This window comes from Sminthopsis crassicaudata, chromosome 2, assembly GCF_048593235.1.
Source record: "Sminthopsis crassicaudata isolate SCR6 chromosome 2, ASM4859323v1, whole genome shotgun sequence".
In the NCBI taxonomy this organism is placed as follows: Eukaryota; Metazoa; Chordata; class Mammalia; order Dasyuromorphia; family Dasyuridae; genus Sminthopsis; species Sminthopsis crassicaudata.
In genome coordinates this window covers 12,948,354-12,969,739 of record NC_133618.1, presented here as the reverse complement: position 1 = coordinate 12,969,739, position 21,386 = coordinate 12,948,354, and the positions used below count along the sequence as shown (strand labels likewise).

General features: G+C 42.1%; 1 protein-coding gene across 2 annotated transcripts in view; it reads left to right on the top strand.

Annotated features, from left to right (window-relative positions):
• The first annotated feature begins 1,263 nt into the window (after positions 1–1,263).
• ADRA1A (adrenoceptor alpha 1A) overlaps positions 1,264–21,386 on the top strand; it is a 122,910-nt gene continuing 102,787 nt past the window's right edge. For both annotated transcript variants that reach the window (XM_074285447.1, XM_074285446.1), the window contains exons 1-2: positions 1,264–1,608; positions 3,757–5,458. In XM_074285447.1, the coding sequence (XP_074141548.1) occupies positions 4,576–5,458 (883 nt within the window). In that variant the 5' untranslated portion in view covers positions 1,264–1,608; positions 3,757–4,575. The remainder of the gene's footprint in view (positions 1,609–3,756; positions 5,459–21,386) is intronic.

Below are 21,386 nucleotides of genomic sequence, written 5' to 3'. Positions count from 1 at the left end.
TACTAAGGTGACCCTGCACAAGCCATTTCATATCTGTCTGCCTCAGTTGCCTTAACTGTTACATGGGAATAATGTGAGCACCTCCCTCTCAGTGTGACGCTCCAATGAGATATTTTTCAAATATTTCTCCCAGTACCTGGCACACCGTGGGTTTTAAAGAAATCCTTGTTTCCTTCCTTCCCCTTTCCTGTCTTTCTTCACTTCCTTCTTTCCTCCCAGAACTGCCTCCCAGCACACCTCATCGTCTCCTGCTCTGAGTCAACAGGTTGGTCTCTGGAATTATCCCAGCAGTTCTCCACTTCAGGGTGACAGCAATGAAGAACTTCACCCACAACTGGAATATGAAATCGACAACCCTTTTTTTTTTTTTTTTTTTTTTTTACAAGTCTCTGATGTGAAAGTTACTAGAAAAAGACATTTCAAATCGTGTTAATTTCAATTTTCCCAGGGCAGGCAAATCAGGGTTAATGAATTACAACAGCTCCAGGATTTTAAAGACCTCTTGTCAATTACATAGTTAAGCTATAAACAAAGTGTCACTTTCAAAATAGAGTTCAAAGCTTTTAAAGAATCCGGGGTGAGATTGGAATGATACATTTGGGTCTGTGGAAGGGCCCGCAGCCAGACCGTGTTTAAGGAAAATCCTTTTCTCATCTTTAAAATTGTTTGAGTGCAATCCACTCTATTTATTCAATTACACTTGATTTTATTTGGTCTTTAAAACGCGGCCTACAGAGATCTCGGAACAATAGAACCCCAGAAACGAGGCTTTGGCTCCCGACCCAGCTGGCCTCTGTTTTAACAGGACATCATCCAATGTGTACAGCTCCTCAAGTCGCCAGGACCGGCATTACCTGGCGTAGCTTTGCTCACAGCACACACGCAGTACCTGAATCTGGATGGCCCTTCAGAGATATTGCAGGGCTATTCCAAGATATTTTCTTTTTTTGCTCTTGTTCTTTTTTTAATCTTTAGCCGTCTAAAAAAAAAAAAGAAAAGAAAAAAAAAAGAATCCGCCCCACTCCCCAAGATGTATTTCTTTGCCTTTTTTGACCAAAGGAAAGTCTTTTTTTTTTTTTTTTTTTTTTTTTTTTTTTTTTTTTCAGTACTCAGCACACGGCGAGCTGACGGAGAAAGTCCCTGCGCAGAAGCTCTGACTGGGCGAAATATTCCGCTTGACGCAGAGTAATACGGTAGAGGCAGGAGATTACGGTACTCGCTGAGGGTAGCGCCTGTTACATCAGCGGCAGCCGCAAAGTTCCTGCCTGCTTTGGGCTGCGATCTTCCAGTGGGTCTCCCGGTGTCACAGCCCTCGGGGAGTTCTCGGACCGGGCTCTCGCTTTCTTCCCGGCTTTTTTTTCTCTTTGCTTCGGCCCTCCCTTTTCTCCTGCGGCGGGAGCCGATCCCAAGCCCGGAGCCGGCGGGAGCGGACGGCAGAGCCTTCGGGTTCCCGGAGCCGGCTCCGTGGGGGCGGAGGGCAGGTTCTCCCGGCGGCCAGAAGGAGGAGGCGGTGGCTGCGGCGGCCGGACTGGTCCAGGAGCGGTCCCCGAGAAGACGCCCCCCCCCCTCCCCGAGCGGCCGCTGCTGCGCCCCGCGATCGCAGACTAGGTGAGCCGGGACGGGAGAGGCGGGGAGTGCTGGTGGGGGTGGGGGGCTCCGGGGACGGGGAACACCGAGTTCTCCATTCCCGGGCCAGCGAGCAGAAGGCTGGCTCTCTGCCCCCGCCAGGCAGGTGAAGGGAAAGCTCCTGGGGCTAAGAGATCTATGGCACCATCTCATCCGACCCCCTTCTCTTACAAAGGGGGAAACTGAGGCCCAGAGAGGACGAGGCTCTAGTCCAAGGTCACAGATATTAACTGAACCAGCGTAGCGGGAATTCGAATCCAGCTCCTTTGATTCTAAATTGAGGTGGGGCGCAGCGGGTTCACTGAATGGTGTCTGTCCTCCCTTCTCCTTTCTGCCTCTCTTTCTCTGTCTGAGCCTCTGTTTCCGTGCCTCCGCCTGCCTATTCTGTTCTGTCTCTGTGTATGTTTCTCTGTCTCTCACTGTGTCTATTTATCTCTGTATCCCAATGTCTCTATTTTCTCTGCTTCTGTCTGTCTCTTTGATCTCCATCTGCTTCTCTGTGTCTTTCTGCGTCTATCTCTCTGTCTCTGTCTTTTTCTACATTCTCTGTCTCTTTCTACATCCTCTCTCTGTCTCTCTCTATCTCTGTCTGTTTCTCTGCCTCTGTCTGTCTGTCTCTGTCTCTCTGTCTCTCTGTCTCTCTGTCTCTCTGTCTCTCTGTCTCTCTCTCTCTCTCTCTCACACACACACACACACACACACACACACACACACACACACACACATCCTCCTTTTCCCCCAACACACTTTCCCTGAAGTTATTTCCTAGCTGTCAAGTATTAAAAAACAAACAAGCGAAACCCCTGTGTTGTATTTATTTATGCACAAGAGAAAGATGTGGAAAAAAATGCCGGAGGAGGCCGCGGGATCCCAGGATCCCAGCCCTCTAAGCGGAGGGGCCTCCGAGATCCAGCCGCTCTCCCCGCCCCTTTCCCACCGGAGAAGAGCGAGAGCCCGAGGTGAAGCATTTTGCCCATCCCATAAACAGTAACCGGCCGAGCTGGGATTGGGACTCGGTGCTTCTCCCTCCCCCTCCATCCCTGCCCCCGTCGGACGTCGGTCCCGGAGTCCGGAGCTGGCCCCGAAGCGAGGCTCGAGGAGGTCCCGGAGGGGGAGCGGGGCGCTTCTCCCTCGCGGGGTTCGAAGGCCCGGGACGGCGTTTCCCGGCGGGTGGGCTTGGCCCCTCTGGCCCGCCGGGGGGCGGGAGCTTTAGATGGCGCCTCTGCATCCCGCTCCCGTCGGCTTTCTCTTCTGGCTTGGCCCGGCTAGGAATCGGGGTCCTAGGAGTCGGGGTCCCCGTCGCCTGCAGGCGCGGAGTGGGCAGTGAGGCTGGCCGGGGACGAGCTGCGTGCTCCTGGAAGGCGACCCCCCCCCCCATCCGCCGGGCCCAGGGAAGCCCCGGGCGCCCTGGAAGCCGCTCAGCTGCGGCTCCGGCTCGGTCCCCGGCGGGTCCTCCGCGGCGCGGACCGCGTGCGCCCGGGAGCGCGGAGCCTCCTCGCCTCCTAGCGGGGGGCACGGCGGCCCCTCGCCCCTCCTCTCTCAGCAGCTGGTGCTGGGGCACCTGTTGGCAGAATCCATCCTTAGCTCGCGCTGGCTTCGTGGACAGGGAAAAATGCGCTGAACTTGGATGGCGGAGCCCCAGGCGGCAGCCCCGCTCGTCCCCGGTGACCTTGAACTCCTCCCCTCCCCGCCCCCCTCTGTGGGCCTCGGTTTCTCTCTCTGTAAAAGCCGGGGGCAGCATCTCTGTAACGTCCCTCCCCAAGCAGCGCTTCTCAGGGCTGTCGGGGTGCGTCCCCCTCTCTGTGGGGAGGAGATGATGGGGTCCCCTGACTCGACTCTTTGCTAATCTGGCCTTCCGGACGGAACGGGGGAAAGTCGGGCAGTGAGCACGGACGCCCGGGCTGAGGAGCCAGGATTGGGGGGGAGGGGGAGGGAGATTGATTCCCGGGCTTAGCTTTCTGTGTCCCACGCCCCCGCGGGAGGGAAAGAACAGGGGCTCTGCACTGAGGGGAAGCCGCGGGTCGGCTCCCCAGGAATAGGGACGCCCCCCCGGAACGCCGACGGGGCGGCCTCGGGAGCCTGCATCCATTCATTCACTCTCCCCCTCCCTTTTTCTCTGTCCTTTCCCAGGAGGCTTTCCAACCTAGAGCCCTCAGCCCCGGAGCCGGCGGCCATCTCCCTCTGGCTCCTTCAGCCCCGGGATCGGGGACATGCCCTGAAGCCGGAGCCCTAGGAGGGGCGGCGGGGGACCGGAGGGGCCGATCCTCCACCTCCTTTTCCCTCCACATGAGTCCTGGAGACCTGCAGTCTCCGGGTTGAAGGAGCTCGCGGGAATCGAACTGTCCACATCCCTTGACCTTGACCTGGTGCCCTTGAGCCGGAGGCCTCGAGATCGTGACTAACTAAAGCCCGTGGGGGAGAGAGGGCGGAGGGAGATCGTGAACATTCGGTTTTCAAGGTTTTCTCTGAACCTTAGGAGCGTTAGGAAGAGAAACCCCGACGAATCTCCTCGAGTCAATCCCCTAGTCTTCCAAACTCGTCCCATTTCCCAGTCTCGAAATGCCTTCCCCACGCTGAGAACTTCTTGCGGAAGAGAAGGCTCTGGGACTTGGGGGGTGCGGGGCTGACGAGCTAGACCCCCTCCTCCCGACTCCGGCTGGGTGGGGCCTGGAGTGGAGGGGCGAGAGGCGGGGATCCTGCCCTCAGACCATGTCTCCCCGAACTGCTTTTTCCTTCCCTCCACCTCGGGTGGATTTCCGACATCAGTCAGGTTTGCCTCTGACAGCCCACGTTGTGGGTGTTCTCAGCCGAGCCGAGCCCACGCACTCCTAGGAGACTCGAGCTTCCCATCCACTGTCCGTCTGACTAAGGATCCCATTCCTCTCGGGATTCTCCCGGGACCCTCTAGAAGAAGAGCTGGGATTTGGGCCAGGTGGAGTTCCGGGGACCATGGTGTTTCTCCCTGAGAATGCCTCCGACAGCTCCAACTGCACCCACGCCCCGGAGCCGGTGAATATCTCCAAGGCCATTCTGCTGGGTGTGATCTTGGGAGGGCTCATCCTTTTCGGGGTGCTGGGAAACATCCTGGTGATTCTCTCGGTAGCCTGCCACAGGCACCTGCAGTCCGTCACCCATTACTATATCGTCAACTTGGCGGTGGCCGACCTACTCCTCACCTCCACCGTGCTGCCCTTTTCCGCCATCTTGGAGATCCTGGGCTACTGGGCTTTCGGCAGGATTTTCTGCAACATCTGGGCCGCTGTCGATGTCCTGTGCTGCACTGCCTCCATCATGGGCCTGTGCATCATCTCCATTGACAGGTACATCGGAGTCAGCTACCCCCTGCGCTACCCCACCATCGTGACCCAGAAAAGAGGTCTTTTGGCCCTGATGTGTGTCTGGGCCCTGTCCCTGACCATTTCCATCGGACCTCTCTTTGGCTGGAAAGAGCAGCCCCCGGAGGACGATACTATCTGCCAGATCACTGAAGAGCCGGGCTACGTGCTCTTCTCGGCCCTGGGTTCCTTCTACATCCCCTTGGCCATCATCCTGGTGATGTACTGCCGGGTGTACGTGGTGGCCAAGAGGGAAAGCAAGGGCCTCAAACACGGCCTGAAGACTGACAAGTCTGACTCGGAGCAGGTGACTCTCAGAATCCATCGTAAAAACGCTCCCTCTGCCAGCAGCTCCGGCTCCAGCTCCAAGAACAAGACACACTTCTCTGTGAGGCTTCTCAAGTTTTCCAGGGAGAAGAAGGCCGCAAAGACCCTGGGCATCGTGGTGGGCTGCTTCATTCTCTGCTGGCTTCCTTTCTTCTTAGTGATGCCCATTGGTAAGTCTTTGGAAGGGATGCACAAAACCCCTTTACAAACTTGTCCTTCCTACCTCCCGGGTCAAGTGGGATGCTTCCCCCTTCTCTCTTACATTGTCTATTTCAATCCATCATCAAAATCTGGGATACAGAATCAGCACAGTCAATAGAAAGTCCATTGAACCTGCAATTGAATATTAGATAGTGGCTTTGAAGCCAAAGGGTATGTGTTTGAATCCTGGTTCTGATCCCCTATAATTTGTATTGCTTTGGTCAAGTCATTTCAGTAACCTACTTTGTTTCATTCATTTTAATTTAATTCAATTTAATTAATTTGTTTAAGCTCTTTTTTAAAATTAGACCAGATGATCCTAATCTCCCAACTTTAAGCCTCTGATCCTCCAATCCTACTTTTGCTGGTTCACACTTGGAACATCCTTTTATCCTTTCTGGGTTTCACTTTTCCCTATCTGGGAAGAAAGTAGTCAGGCTCAATGGTCTTCAGATCCCTTCCACCTTAAAGTCTATGGTCCTCTCATCCCATCTGTATGAGAATTTCCCACCTTGGGCAAGTCACATCAGTCTCCCTGGGCCTTGGTTTTCTCATTTAGAAATTGCATGTGTGAGAATATATGACAGTGTCCCTCACACCAAAGACCCTATTTAAAACATCCATGCGACCAAAGCTCTCTGGAAATGTCACCTGAGTTTTCCTTGTCTTTGAGGTCCATCCTATTTTATACAGCAAAAAGCAAAGCCATTTTCAGAGTATCATAAAGCCTTCTCTACTTGATGTAGATTAATCCACATTTTTAAAAAAATGGCAAGTTATTTTATTAGCCTTCCTGGATATTTAACCTAAACACTCCCAGGCCTTCTTTCAACAGGCTGTTAAAGGTCTTTTCAGATACTGCAGCTAAATCTTGCGTGTGTGTGTGTGTGTGTGTGTGTGTGTGTGTGTGTGTGTGTGTTCATTTTGCATTGGGAGAAATCATCGAGCTTACACTGGACAATTGCCTGTTACTAGGATAAGATTGTATTAGCAAGTCTTCTGTTGAAAAAATAATCTGATTATGCTTCATAACTATGCACTCATTTTCTGGATTCAAGATGAAAGGTAAGTACAATGAACTGTTAACAGGAAAAATCACTGGAAGCTCAAACCTATTTAAGCATTAAAGAAAACACTATAAATATTTCCCCCGATGAGTAAATATTTCATTCTTCACTGTGACAATGTGTGTATTTAAACAAGCATCACTAACATCCCGACTCTGGCAGGATGGCTGATTTCTTTCTATCTGGAAGTTGTGGCTGAAACAGGGTGAAAAGTGCTCTGTGGTTTCCAAGTCCAATTTCTGCAGATGTTAAATTAACTCTTGTCAAAAGTAATCAGATCGTTGCTAAGATCAGCAAGCCGATCCATTTGGAGCAGTTCATGGATTTAGGGAGGGAGGGAACCTTTCAACAAGATTCCAAAATGGTGGTTTGTTATTTTTAGTCTGCAAATTCAAATACTAAAGAGTCCCACCAGTTGTTGAGAGAGACTCAGACAAGTAACTTGGAAAGTGGTCATGAGAAATGATTCAAGTTAATGCCTCCAGTACTTTCGGGTCAAATTTCGACTGTATGAACTTATCGGAGCTCTACTTTTGGTTTGTTTTTTCTGTACAACACTTAGAACGTTGTAGAGGCTTGCCGTGATGTGAGAAAGCACTTGAGTGTAGTACAGGAGACGAATGTTGGAGAACGCCGAAGACCTAGAGTGTATTATCATCTCTATCACTACAGATCTTTATGACCTCAAAACTTGTCATCTTTCTAATATTTTATTTCCTCAAGTGTAAAAGGGGACAGGTGTCCTAATGTAGAATATTTCTACAGTTTCCCTTCATTCTAGATTCTATTTTAGGTTCTAGGTTCTAAAACTATCACTAACAACTAGATGCTATTGCTTTCAATTTCAGGAATCTGACTCTAAGGACTCAGGTCTTTTGGAATAATTTTAAGATTATTGTCTGTTTCTTTTCCATGTGTAATTATGTGATTCTGTGATACCTTACTTTGGAAATTCCTTATTCCTTTTACTATTAAAGCTCAGAGTGCCCCTTCCAGCTATGACTTTCTGTGGGTAGTGCACCAGCCCTGAAATCAGGAGGACCTGAGTTCAAATGTGACCTCAGATTTGGCCAAAGACCCATATTTAAAGCATATTACCAAAACTCGGTCAGGTCACCTTATTTCTCAGCCTCAGTGCCTTCCTTTGTTTAATTCAGGATTTACACTGACATGTAATCTGATGGTAGCCAGCCACTGAGTCCTTGTTCGACAATATTTGGTATCTTTTTCAACAGGAGAAAGGACTTCACAACCCAGCCATTTTCTCAAGCATACCTATTTCAACATCTAAAAAGAATGGTATAAAAGAAAAGGGACATATAGACAATGAGAAAGTATTGAAAGTAACATGTATATAGCGCTGGGTGTTTACAAAGTACTTTACAATATTGTTTCATTTTATCTTTACGATTCTGGAAAGTACAATGATTATTCCGCATTTTCAAAGAAAATCGGGCAGATGGAAGTTAAGCTACTTGTCCAGGATCACACACAAGTAAATGCCCATGGCTGATTTTGAACTCAGATCTCCTGACTCCAAATCCTGTATTCAATCCACTTTTGCCACCATATACATAGAGATATATTTTGGAACTGGGAAGAGTTGGGCAGGAGATGATATTTGGAGAATTCTGGGAAAGATACAAGATACATGATGATATATATATATATATATATATATATATATATGTGTGTGTGTGTGTGTGTATATATATATATATATATATACACATATATATATGTATGTATATATGTATATATAGATAGATATATAGATATACACATATATAGATATAGATATACATATACATATATAGAGATATAGATATACACACACACACACACACACACACACACACATATATATAGCCATATGTATCCCTTCCTCAAGTTCCTCTTCTCTCCAATTCATCTCCCACTTCAGCTACTAAACTGACTCTCCCAAACACAGCTCTGTTACTCTACCACTCTATAAGCTTCAGTGGTTCCCTTTTACCCCCAAGCTAAGCATAATGGATCTTATCCATCTCTAATTACAGAACACTAACATTTATGCCTCATTCCTGGATATAGCCAGAGCCACATTGAAAGTATGACTCATGGTCCCTTTGTAGTAATCCAGGTGGAGAACATCACATGACAGAAGAAAAGGGAAGAATTCACAGAAAAGCATTCTACTGTGTGGAGTGATCTGAGGAGAGCACAGAGTTTAGAGTCAATTAGGCAGGCAGACAGGAAGCAACAAGTATTTATTAAGCACTTAACATATACCAGACACTGTGCTAAGCACTAGAGACATAAGAACAATTCTTTAAAAATAGTTTTTAAGGAAGTCAACTGCTAATAGAGGAAGAGACCACAGCAATGAGCTGTCTTGAGGGAGCTGGGAAGGAGCTAAGAGGAAAATTCTAGGAATGGTTGGGAACAAGGGAGGGAAGGTGTGGCAAGTAGAAAGGGACAAACAGTAAGCTGATGAGGCAGCCCAGTGTAGATGAATTGTGTCAAGGTTAGTAAACTATAAACAGCTTGGAAAAGTAGTAATGCACCAAGTTTTGAAGGGCTTGAATAAATCAAGGATTTAATATTTGAACTTGGGGGTAAAAGGGAACCATTGAAGCTTGTTGAGTAGTAGAATAACAGAGCTGTATTTTGGAGAATTACTTTAGGCAACCGAAGTGGAAGATGATTGGAGAAGAGAACAGAAACTTGAGGGAGGGAAATCAAAAGAAGGTCATAACTATGGTCCAGGGGAGAGAACAGAATGTGAATTCCACTTCTGTCTTTTACTAACTGTGGTTCTGTAGGCAAGTCACTTGTTTGTCCCACAAATGACATCCGGAGGATGAGGGCTTGACTTGCAAATGAATTGGATTTAAGTGAGGGAGGGCTGTGCAAGGCCAACAGCCTCACTCTCTCCTCCAGAGCCATCTATCTGGGTCTGGTGGTAAACTATTGATAGAATATCGTAAAAATATAGAGATAGATCAGGATGAATGGAGATGACAGAGATGGAGATGCAAGCAAGTCACAATCAATAAACTTATTATGTGGCAGGTATAATGTTATTGGGCACTTCTATATAATGACAAAAGTCCTTTCTTTCTTTCCCCCCCCCCCTGAGGCTGGGGTTAAGTGACTTGCCCAGGGTCACACAGCTAGGAAGTGTTAAGTGTCTGAGACCAGATTTGAATTCGGGTCCTCCTGAATTTAAGGCTGGTGCTCTATTCACTGAGCCATCTAGCTGCCCCGATAAATAAATATTTTGAAGTGTAAGGAGTAGTTTAATTATTTATGTTTTTAGGACTAGGTCTCACTCAAAATGGTCAGGATTAGCTGAAATCTTTTAGGTGTAAGTCAGGAGGACCTCAGTTCAAATCTGACCTCAGACACTTAACACTCTTTAATTGTGTGACCCTGGGCAAGTCACTTAACCCTAAATGCCTCAGCAAAAACAAACAAAAAAAATCTGCCTTCTACAAGAAGCCTTTCTTAATCCTCCTTAATGCCGTGACTTTCCTCTATTGATTATTTCAAATTAGTCCCATCCAGAGCTTGCTTCTACATCATTGTAAATGTCATCCCCTCCATTAGTCTTTGGACATTATTGTCTTTTACTTTTCTTTGTGTCCCCAGCATTTAGGATGATGTCTACCCAAAATAGGAACTTAACTAAATGTTTATTGATCAACTAACTGAATGGGGTAGGATAAAAGAAGGCTTCTTGTAGTAGCTGGTTTTTGACCTTCACCTAGAAGGAAGATAAGGTCAGCAGATGGTACATTCCAGGGATGGGGGAGGATAGCTAATGCAAAGGCAAGGAGAGATGCGATCAGGTACCACATATGAAAGACAAATAACAATAATAACCTATTTGAGGAACAGTTTTATCATTCATTCATTTCAGTCAGTCCAATTCTTCATGATCCTATTTGGGGTTTTCTTGGCAAAGATACTGGGGTGGTTTGCCATTTCCTTCTACTTATTTTACAGATGAGGAAACCGAGACAAGCAAAGTTACCTCAGGGTCACACAGCTTTTGTAATTGAGATCAGATATAAACTCAGGAAGATCTATCCACTTTGCCACCTGGCTCCCCATGAGGAACAATGAGAAGAACATTTTAACTAATCTAGAGTGTGCATGAAGAGGAATAATGTGTAATAAAACAGGAAACATTAAGTGGAGCTAGATTGGGAAGGGCCGTAAGTGTCAGACAGACACCTTTATATTTGATCCTGCAAGTAATTGAGAGCTTCTTGAATTTATTGGGCAAAAGAGAGGCACAGTCCAACCTGTGCTTTAGGAAAATCACCTTGTTAGCTGAGCTGAGGAAAGATTATTGTGAGGAAAGATTTGAAGCTGGAGACCAATTAGGAGACAATTGCAATAGTCCAGGCAAGAGTTGATGAGGACTCAAACTAGAATGGTGTCTGTGTGAGTGGAAAGGAGATAGATGTTGAAAATGATGCTGAAGTAAGATCGATAAGTTTTATCAAATGATTGGATCAGGGAGTGAAGGAGACAGGTTGAAAACTGGGATCCCCTGAATGGAGGGTCATATGCTGGACAGAAATGACAAAGTTTAAATAGGGATGAGGTTGGGGACTGAGATAGTGAGGGGATTGGGAGGAAAAGGAATGGGATGCTAACACCTGGGAGAATAAAGATATTTGGGTCAAGACAATCTGGCCCCATATGGGAGTGATAATCACGGAGAAAGCTGAAGCCTCCTGTGTACCATTTGGTAGAAAACATAGGAGAATTTTTAAGTTCTATTGAGTGATTGAACTACACAAACACACACACACACACACACACACACACACACACACACAAAACACACATACACAAAACACACACATACATACACAATCAGCATGGACTTCTTGGAGTCCAAGAAGATAGAATTTCAATTCACTTCAGACACTGATTTACTGAGTCAGCATGGGGACCTCAGATTTAGAGGATCTAAATCAGATCAGATTTAAGGATCTCAGAGCCTTGGTTCAATCGCAACCCTTATTTAACAGATAAGGAAACTGAGGCCTCCAGGTCCATCCAGCTAGTGTCTGAAGAAGGTACCATCCTGACTTTCAAAATAATTATTTGAAGGAGGTAATTGTTTTATTTTTCTGAGCTTCAGTTTCACCTCTAAAATGTGGATAATAGTCTCTGTCTCTTCCTCCATTCCTCCCTCTTCCCACCCCACTCCCCAGAAATATTACCTTTCTCCTTAAAATATCTAGAGCTCACTTTTCCTTTGGAAGTGACATCAGAGCCAAGTTATAAACCACAACAAAAAATGCCCATCTTGCACAATGTCATCCCCACACTTGGTTTCTGTTTTGATCCCACTGTCTTCTTCTAGCTTGACAATCATTCCATGTCAATCTTGACTACAAAATTTATATTTGTTTTCTAAAAAGAAATAACTAAGAAAAACTTCATTTATCTTTAGAGAGTGAAAAATTAATAAATTACTAAAAATTACTAACCCTGAGCATTTTCCAAAAAAAATAAATAAACTCCAGTCTCTTAATTTCAAGAATTTAAAGGACTGTCACATGGAAGAAGGAACAATCTCATTCTGTTTGACCCCAAAAAGTAGAGTCATGAAGCAAATGGGCAACATTGGAGAGAATCAAATGTAGACTTGATGTGGAGGGGTGGGGGAAACACTAACAACTAAAGATGACCAAGACCAGTGTAAGATGCAAAGATCAGGGAGAGGAAGAGATGTTTCCCCTGAAGAAAGGGGTGGATGATCACTTGCTGTAGATATTGGTGGGAAGATTATTTTTCAGGCTTGAGTTATACAACATACAGAGGTCCCTTCCTATTCTGATACTTTTCCATTTGAGAGAATGTCAGGAAGATGGTTTTCTGCTCATGATTCCATATTAGCTGTAACCATAGTTCAAAAGAGGCACTTCATTTATTCATTCTTTCATTAATTCATCCGTTCATTTGCTTATTCAATCATCCAATGACTGGAGATTATTTTATTTTTTTATATTGAATCTCTAGAGCCTCGGGCCACAGTTGGTGTTTTGCTCATTCATTGAATAAACATTTATTAAGTTCCTGCTAATCACTGTGGATATAAAAAGATGCAAAAGATAGTCTCTCCTCTCCAGATTAGATTACAATCTAAGAATAATTGCCTTGAAATATTTGAAAGGCTTTCAAGTGGAAGAAAGATTAGATATATTCTTCTTGATTCCAGGAGTAATCATTTGAAGTTGCAGAGAGGCTAATTGAGGCTAGATTTCAGGAAAATTTTCCTAGAGCTATTGGAAGGTCTTGGGTTTTGTCCCATTGGAGGTCTTCAAATGGGTTCCTGGACGGGACCATTTTACTGCAGATCCTATCAAGCCAATTCCTGGTCAGTCATAGGTTGGTCCCCCAGAGACTCTTCCAAGAATCTGAAATTCTGAGATTGTCTGACTGGCTGACCTTTCGGGCAGCAGCGCACGGTTATGATATTTCCCGATTCTGATTTTATCAAAAGGGTGACAGAAAAAGTTGCGGTCTGGATGATGCCGGGCAAAGCCAAGAGGCTTCATAGAAATCTCCATTGGTTGTCACCCTCCTGGAATGCTGGTGGAGCCTCAGCCCATGCCCAAAAAGGGCTGGGGAAAGAGTCTCACATAAGGATGTTTTTACATGTTCTGCCTGCATTGAGCTGATTGCCAGGACATTGGGGGTTGTTCGGAACCCTGCTGGTTTAGAGGGGAACCAAGGAACTTGAACCCTTATAAGGAGAATCATCGTTGAACTCTTTCCCCCTCACCCCAAACTGCAATCCCATTGTTTTTCACAGGCTTCCTTTACCATAGGCAAAGGCTTTTTTTTTTTTTTTTTAGTAGCTTTTTATTGACAAAACATATGCATGGGTAATTTTTCAACATTAACCTTTACAAAAATTTCTGTTCCAACTTTTCCCCTCCTTCCCTCCATCTCTTCCCCTAGATGGCAGGTAGTCCAATACATGTTAAATACATTAAATATTATATATATATATATATATGTATATACGTATATATATACACACACACACACACACACACACACACACACACACACACACACACACACACACATTTATACAGTTGTCTTGCTACCCAAGAAAAATTGGATTTAGAAAGAAGGTAAAAATAACCTGGGAAGAAAAACAGAAATGCAAGCAAACAATAACAGAAAGCGTGTAAATGCTACGTTGTGGTCCACATTCATTTCCCTGGTACTATATTCTTTAGGCGATAGGCTGAAATGACAGGGAGAAATTGATTTGAAAGCTGCTGCCGGTGTCCACTTGGATATTTCTGGGGAACGGTTCCAGAGAGGGATGATTTCTTGGGGCAGTTAAAGCTCGAGTGTCAGGGCCTCCCCAGATGAGACTTTCTAGAAGGAATCAGCAGAAGGAACACTAACAAGAGAATTCAAAGGTGTCCCACTGGGTCTAAATTTCTCTCTTCTAGTCTTAATTCTCCCACCTCATGCTGCAAATAAAAATAAAGAAGGAAGAGGCTATCTCTGCTATCCCAGAACTAACTTTGAGACAGCAGAAATTATAGGAAAATGGTCTATATGTGTCTCTGGTCCTGGTGGTCTGTTGCCTGCAGCCCTCTCCTTGCTATTACTTCATATGGATGGGAGGAATAGATACCCTGATTTGAATACCAGCCATTTTGTTCTGGCTTTCCTGAGATTGGATTCAAATAAAAAATGAATTACTCTTCCCCTGGGGCAGCTAGGTGGTGCAGTGGATAGAGCAGCAGCCTTGAATTCAGGAGGACCTGAGTTCAAATTTGGTCTCAGACATTTAACACTTTCTAGCTGTATGACCCTGGGCAAGTCACTTAATCTCAGCTTCAGATTAAAAAAAAAAAAATCCTACCTGTGTAAATTTGGCCCTCAAAGTACTGAACCTCCCATTTCTTTGGCACTGATGTTCAAGTGTAGCTAGACCATACAGTAGTCTATCTACACAGTGGATAGAACATTGGTTCTGAAGTCAAGAGGACCTGAATTGAGTGTGACCTTGGACACTTACCACTTACTAACTGTGTGACCCAATTGACACACACACACACACACACACACACAAAATGATCGACATTTATAGGATCACAGATCCACAGCCAAAAGGGATCTGAGAGACCATCTAGCCCAACCCCCTCATTTTTAGAGAAGGAAACTGAGGTCCAAGAAAATTAAATTATTTTCATAAGGCCAAAGTAAGTGTCAGAGGTGGAATTGAAGTCTCATCCTCTGAGTTTCAATACAGCCATCTTTCTTTCCTCCTTTCAGTTTCTTCATTTAGACATCTGGAGGTCCAGGGGATAGAGTGCTAGGCCTAGGCTTAGAAAGACCTGAGTTTAAAGTCAGCCTCAGAGACATAACAACTGTGTGATCCTTGGCAAGTCACTTAATTTCTGATCGCCTCAGTTTCCTCAGTTAGAGCATCTACCTCAAAGGGTTGTTGTAAGAATCTATGAGATAATATTTATAAAAAGTACTTTATATAGTGCCTGGCACATATGTACACACATATATAAACATATATGTTTCTAATTATTTTAATGTTTGTCTGAATAGATAGCATGCTTTTTAAAAATAGAAATTTTTATTTTTAGACTTAATTCTGTGCCTGGCACAGAATAAAATGCTTGTTGACTTGGCTTAGTTGTCCAGTTAGCAGGAAGTTCTATTGATAACTTCTCAGAAAAATTAGTTTACAGTAATTGTTGTCTGATTACTGAAGTGACTTAGATTGCAATCCATCCATTCCTGCATATCTTTTGTCCATATATTCCCATAAGTTCACCACAGAGAGTCAACTCACTAAATCTGCTGGAGGACGTCCTCAATTTCTCTCTGAGAACGTGAAAATGTGTGTTCAAATTCTGACTGCGCATAATTGCTGAGTGGCTTTGAGTAAGCCATTTAGTGTTTTGATGCTCTAGGCAGCAGTTAAAGAGTTAAAATTGCAGAGTCGGTGGCAGCCTGAATCAATAGATGGAGTTTCTTTACCTGGGAGTTCTTTATACTTGTGTCAAACTCAGATACCAATGGATTCCTGTTAGCCACATAATGACTTATTGAACATCTAATTATACTTTTATTTTTTTCCCAATTACATGTCAGGCAATTTTTAGCCTTTTTTTTTTCCTCTGAGGCAATTGGGAAGATTAAGTGACTTGCCCAGGATCACACAGCTAGGAAGTTTTTTAAGTATCTGAGACCAAATTTGAACTCAGCTCCTCCTGACTTCACAGCTGCACTACCTAGCTGCTCCTTTACATTTATTTTCACAAGATTTTAAGTTCCAAATTTTTTCTCTCCCCTTCCTCTCTTCCAAAAATGGGAGGCAAATTGATATAGGTTATATATGTACTATCATTGAAAACATATGTCTATATTATTCATAGTTGTGAAAGAAGAAATGGATTAAAAGAAAAAATTAAGAAAAGAAAAAATAAATAAATGAAAAAGATCTTCTGAAGTCTGCAGTCAGAATCCATCAGTGCTAAAGAACTGGTTATGGATAGCATTTTCTTTCTTGAGTCCTTTGTACTGGTCTTGGATCATTATGTCGTGGAGAAGAGCTGAGTCATTCATAGTTGGTTCTAATTACATTTTAATGTATTTCTGGACCTACTCAGGAGTTTTATGGTCTCCAGTTTGATACCTCTGCCTTTCTTCAGTAAATCACCAATGCAGTTCCTATTCCAAGGCTCACCAGGGAACAAGTGGAGTCTTCTGGGTTCTCCCAGTTAATTGCTTATCTCTCACTTTAGGAATATTCCACTTTCTTTTCATTTCATGCAATTCTTTGATGACTTTCACTAATCTATAAAGAAGATAGAGATAAAAAGATATATAGATATAGATATATATGTATAAATATACATTATATATACATATGTATATATAAAGAGATAGAGACAGAGAGAGGTAGAGAGACAAACAATTACAGAGACAAAGAGAAAGAGATAGAGACAAAAAAAAAAAAGAGAGACAGACAGAGATAGATTTTACAAAGGAGAAGATTAAGGGCAAGAAACCCAAATGACTTCATAGCATCATAACTTTGAGCTAGAATAGTTTCTAGAAATGTCTGGACCAACTTCATTTCATGGAAGAAGAAGCTCACAAAATTGAAATGACTTGAAATGATTTGCCCCAAATAAATGGACTAAGTGTTGACATTCCAAGCCAGATTCTCTGACTCTGCATTCAATGCTCTTCCTTCTTTTACTACTGTTTGTAGTAGAGATTTTGTGGCATAGTACAGAGAGCTGCCCTCCATGCTAGGAAGATCTGGATTCAAATCTTACCTTCAATACATACTGGTTCTTTAACCTTTCCTACTCACTTAACATCTCAAACCACAGAGATTTATAAGTGCCTACTATGTGCCAGGCACTGTGATAAGTTCCAGGAATATGGGGGGAAAAAAAGGTGAAAAACATAGTCTCGGCTTTCAAAAAGGTGACATTCGAATGATCCAGATTACAGTCCAATAATTATGTTCATACAAGTTATGGGCTGTCTAAATGAATTTCAGGTGAAAAGCATTGGAGGGAGGGAGAAGGGAAGTAACTCAGAAAAAACCTCTTTGGAGAAGGTAGATTTTGTTTGTACACGCTGCCCCTTTTCTCACCGTGATTTAATATAGTTCCAGAAATGCTAGCAACAGCAATTAAGACAAGAAAGAAATTAAAAGCATAAATACAGGCAAAGAGGAGAGGGACCTATCTTTATTTGATGATGAAATGATGGCCTAATTAGAAAATGCTGGAGAAGCACCAAAGAAACAATTGGTACAATTAATACCTTCAGCAAAGTTGAAGGCTAGAAAATTAACCTACAAAATCAATATTATGTCTGCATAATAACAAAACTCGAGAAGCAACAATAGAAAGGGAAATCCCATTAAGATAACTACACATGCACAATATTTGGAAGTCTCTCTACCGAAGCATAAAACAAATCCTTATACAGATTCAACTACAAAAGTTGTGTTATTGCTGTTATTGAATCGTTTCAATAATAACAGATTTTGCATGATCCCATTTGGGGTTTTCTTGCCAAAGATACTGAAATGGTTTATCATTTCCTTCTCTAGTTCATTTCACAACTAAAGGAAACTGAGGCAAACAGGGTGAAATGATTTGCCCAGGCTCACATAGCTAATAAGTGTCTGAGACCACATTTGAGCTCTGGAAGATGAATCTTTCTTACTCCAGGCTTAGCATTCCACTTATTTCACCTTGCTGTTCCTACTCAAAAAATATATGCCAAAAAAATTCAGGTTTTTTTTTTTTTTTTTTTTTAAGGGAAGCTGGGTAGTACAGTGGATAGAGCACCAGTCCTGAAGTAAGGAGGATCTGAGTTCAAATCTGGCCTCAGACACTTAACACTTCCTAGCTGTGTGATCCTGGGCAAGTCACTTAACCCCAATTGCCTCAGCATAAATAAATATATATATATATATATATTTTTTTTTTTTTTAAATGCAGTTTTTGTTGTTCAGTTATTTCATTCATATTTGCTTCCTTGTGACTCCATTTGGGGTTTTCTTGGCAAAGATATTGGAAGGGCTTGCCATGTCCTTCTCCAGTTAATTTTTACAGATGAGGAAACTGAGGCAAACAGTATTAAGTAACTTCTTCAGCTTCACACAGCTAACAAGGGTCTGAGTCTAGATTTGAACTCAGTTTTCCATACTCCAAATCTGGTGTTCTATTCACAATACCCAGCTAACTAAAATATTCACCCTATTTGCCTCTTTTTTTGTGATATATAACAACTGGAAACAACACGCATGCACATTGATTAGAAAATGGCTATGTAAATTAGGCATAATATTACTGTGCTGTAAGAAGCAGCATAGGTAATGAATTACAAAAAAGCCTGGAAAGAGTTAAATGAACTGATACAAACTAAAGTAAGCAAAAGCAGGAAAACTATATTCAGTAGCTACTACAGTGGAATTAAAATCATAGTAACTAAAAAGAATTTAAAGACTGAATGTGGTAAAATTATAAAGAGAGCGTTTGAGGGCAAAGATGAGAAATAAGAAAATTTCTCCCTTTATTCCTTTAAAGAAAATGGGAGGTACAAAGATATGGCGCTTTCCAAATAATATCAGTTTTGATGACTTTTTTTCTCTTATTCTCTTTTTAAAAATCATGTTTATAAGAGATGGATGCAAGAGATACAGCAAGAATTCTGAGCAATGTAGAAGCAAATTAAATCAATGAAAAAAAATAAAAGAATAGGACATTTTTTTTATTATATTGAGGAGAACAGAAACCAGATTACAGGTCTTCAAGAAAGGAGGAGTTAAGGAGAAGTAAAAATTATGAAATAGCTCAAAGTTCTGGAATAAAAAGAAAGGTGGAGGGGAATGGATAACAACTCAAGTGGATAGTGGGGTCAATAATAAATATAATATATTAAAGATTAAAATGATTAAATAACTAAAATTATTTAAAATCATTAAAACACAATGAAAAATAATTTAAAATTTAATAATAAAAATAATACATAATAAATATTTCCCTCTCAAAGAATGGAAACTTCAATGGGGCAAGGTTTATTTTACTTTCTTTGTATCTTCTAACACCTCACATCTAACACTGCCAGGAAATGTTAAGGCAATAAATTTCAATTAAACTTAATTGAAAATAGACAAGACTTATTCATCAATCAGTCAATCAACAATCATGGTGTTCAGCATCTACTGTGCAGGTGTGAGCAACTTTTGAGATATAAATACCAAAATGAGCCAATCTCTGGCCTCAAGGAGTTCATGTTTTACTAGAAAGATTCAAAGTATTTAGAGATAAATGTGAAAAAAATAGGCAGTAATTGGGGATGAAGGTCCTTACAGATGAAGGGGATCAGCAACAGCCTCTTGAAGGAGGCAGCATTGGAGTTGAGTTTCTTAGGGAATAAGGGATTTGTAATAGGGAAGAGCAATTTTCAATCTGGGAGACATCCTGTATAAAGACCCTGTATAAAAGGTGAAAAATGGGCTCAAATCCTTGGGAAGCCCAAGGCAGTCTGGCTGGAGTAGACAGTGTGATTGAGGGGAAGTAATGTGTACTCAACCTAGAAAGACTGACTGGAACCAAATTGTGAAGGGCAAATTGAGAAACTGGCCTTTTATCATAAGGATGACAAGCAGCTACAGCCTCTTCTTGATCAGAACAGTAAGAATAATTGACTTTTATATAGCTATATTAGAGTTTGCAAAGTGCTATATATTTGTTTGTTCACTTGATCTTCACAACAGTCTTGTGAAAAAGATGGTACTCTTAACTCTGTTTTCTAGAAGTCAAAATTGAAGCAAAAATCAATTAAGTGCTGTGCCCAGAATCATATTAAAGTGAATTGAAGTCAGTCTTTTCCAAGCCCAAAACTCTTATTTACTGAGCATTCTATGTGCCTCAGTGAACAGATTCATATCTGAAGAAATAGTCATAGTAACAGTGATAGTAATATAGTAATAACAGTAATAGTAATATAGTAACAGTAATAGTAAATAGAAAAAGTAATAGTAACAGTAATAGCAATATAGTGATAATAACAGTAATAGTAAATAGAAAAAGTAATAGTAACAGTAATACTAATAGTAATATAGTAATAGTAACTGCAATAGCAATATAGTAACAGTAATAGTAAATAGAAAAATAGTAACAGTAATAGTAATAAAGTAATAACAGTAATAACAATATAGTAACAGTAATAGTAAATAGAAAAAGTAATAGTAACAGTAATAGTAATATAGTAATAGTAACTGCAATAGCAATATAGTAACAGTAATAGTAAATAGAAAAATAGTAACAGTAATAGTAATAAAGTAATAACAGTAATAACAATATAGTAACAGTAATAGTAAATAGAAAAAGTAAGAGTAACAGTAATAGTAATAGTAATAGTAACTGCAATAGCAATATACTAACAGTAATAGTAAATAGAAAAATAGTAACAGTAATAGTAATAAAGTAACAGTAATAACAATATAGTAACAGTGATAGTAAATAGAAAAAGTAATAGTAACAGTAATAGCAATATAGTAATAGTAACAGTAATCGCAATATAATAATAGTAACAGTAATAGGAAATAGAAAAAGTAATAGTAACACTAATGGTAATATAGTAATAGTAAATAGAAAAAGTAAGAGTAACAGTAATAGTCATAGAGATAGAGATAGTAATAGTAACAGGTTCATGTCTCAAGAAATAGTGAAAGAAGTAAGGAAAGATCTTGGATGTCCGTAAACAAGCATTTATTTAGTTCCTACTATGTTCCAGGAATTCATTAAGTGCTAAAAATGCAAAGAGAAAAACTAAAAAACCCAGTCCCCTGAAATTACTATTTAGTGGAGCAGACAACACATAAATAACTGTACGAATTGTTATATACAAGAGAAATTGGAGTTGTGAAGAGAAGGTATCAGTATTGAGGAGGCTGAAGAAAGACTTCCTCTAGAATTTTGCTAGGAATTGAAAGGAACCAGGAAAAAAAAAAAAAACAGGGCAAGGATGGGGGTGGGGGGTGGGGTTAGAGCTAAGGAGAGAGAGAGAGCTCTAGCCATGAGGGATAGTTGGTGAAGATGCTTGGAGTTGGAGCATCTTGTTCCAGGAACAAGCAGAAGGCCAATGTCACCATATCATGGCTTTCCTGGGAGGAAGCAAAGTGGAAACTGGCTCAAAAAGTGTGTAAGAGTTATGAAGGGCTTTGAACACAAAACAGAAAATATTCTATTTGAACTTGAAAGTAATAGGGAATCACTAACGTTTATTTAATGAG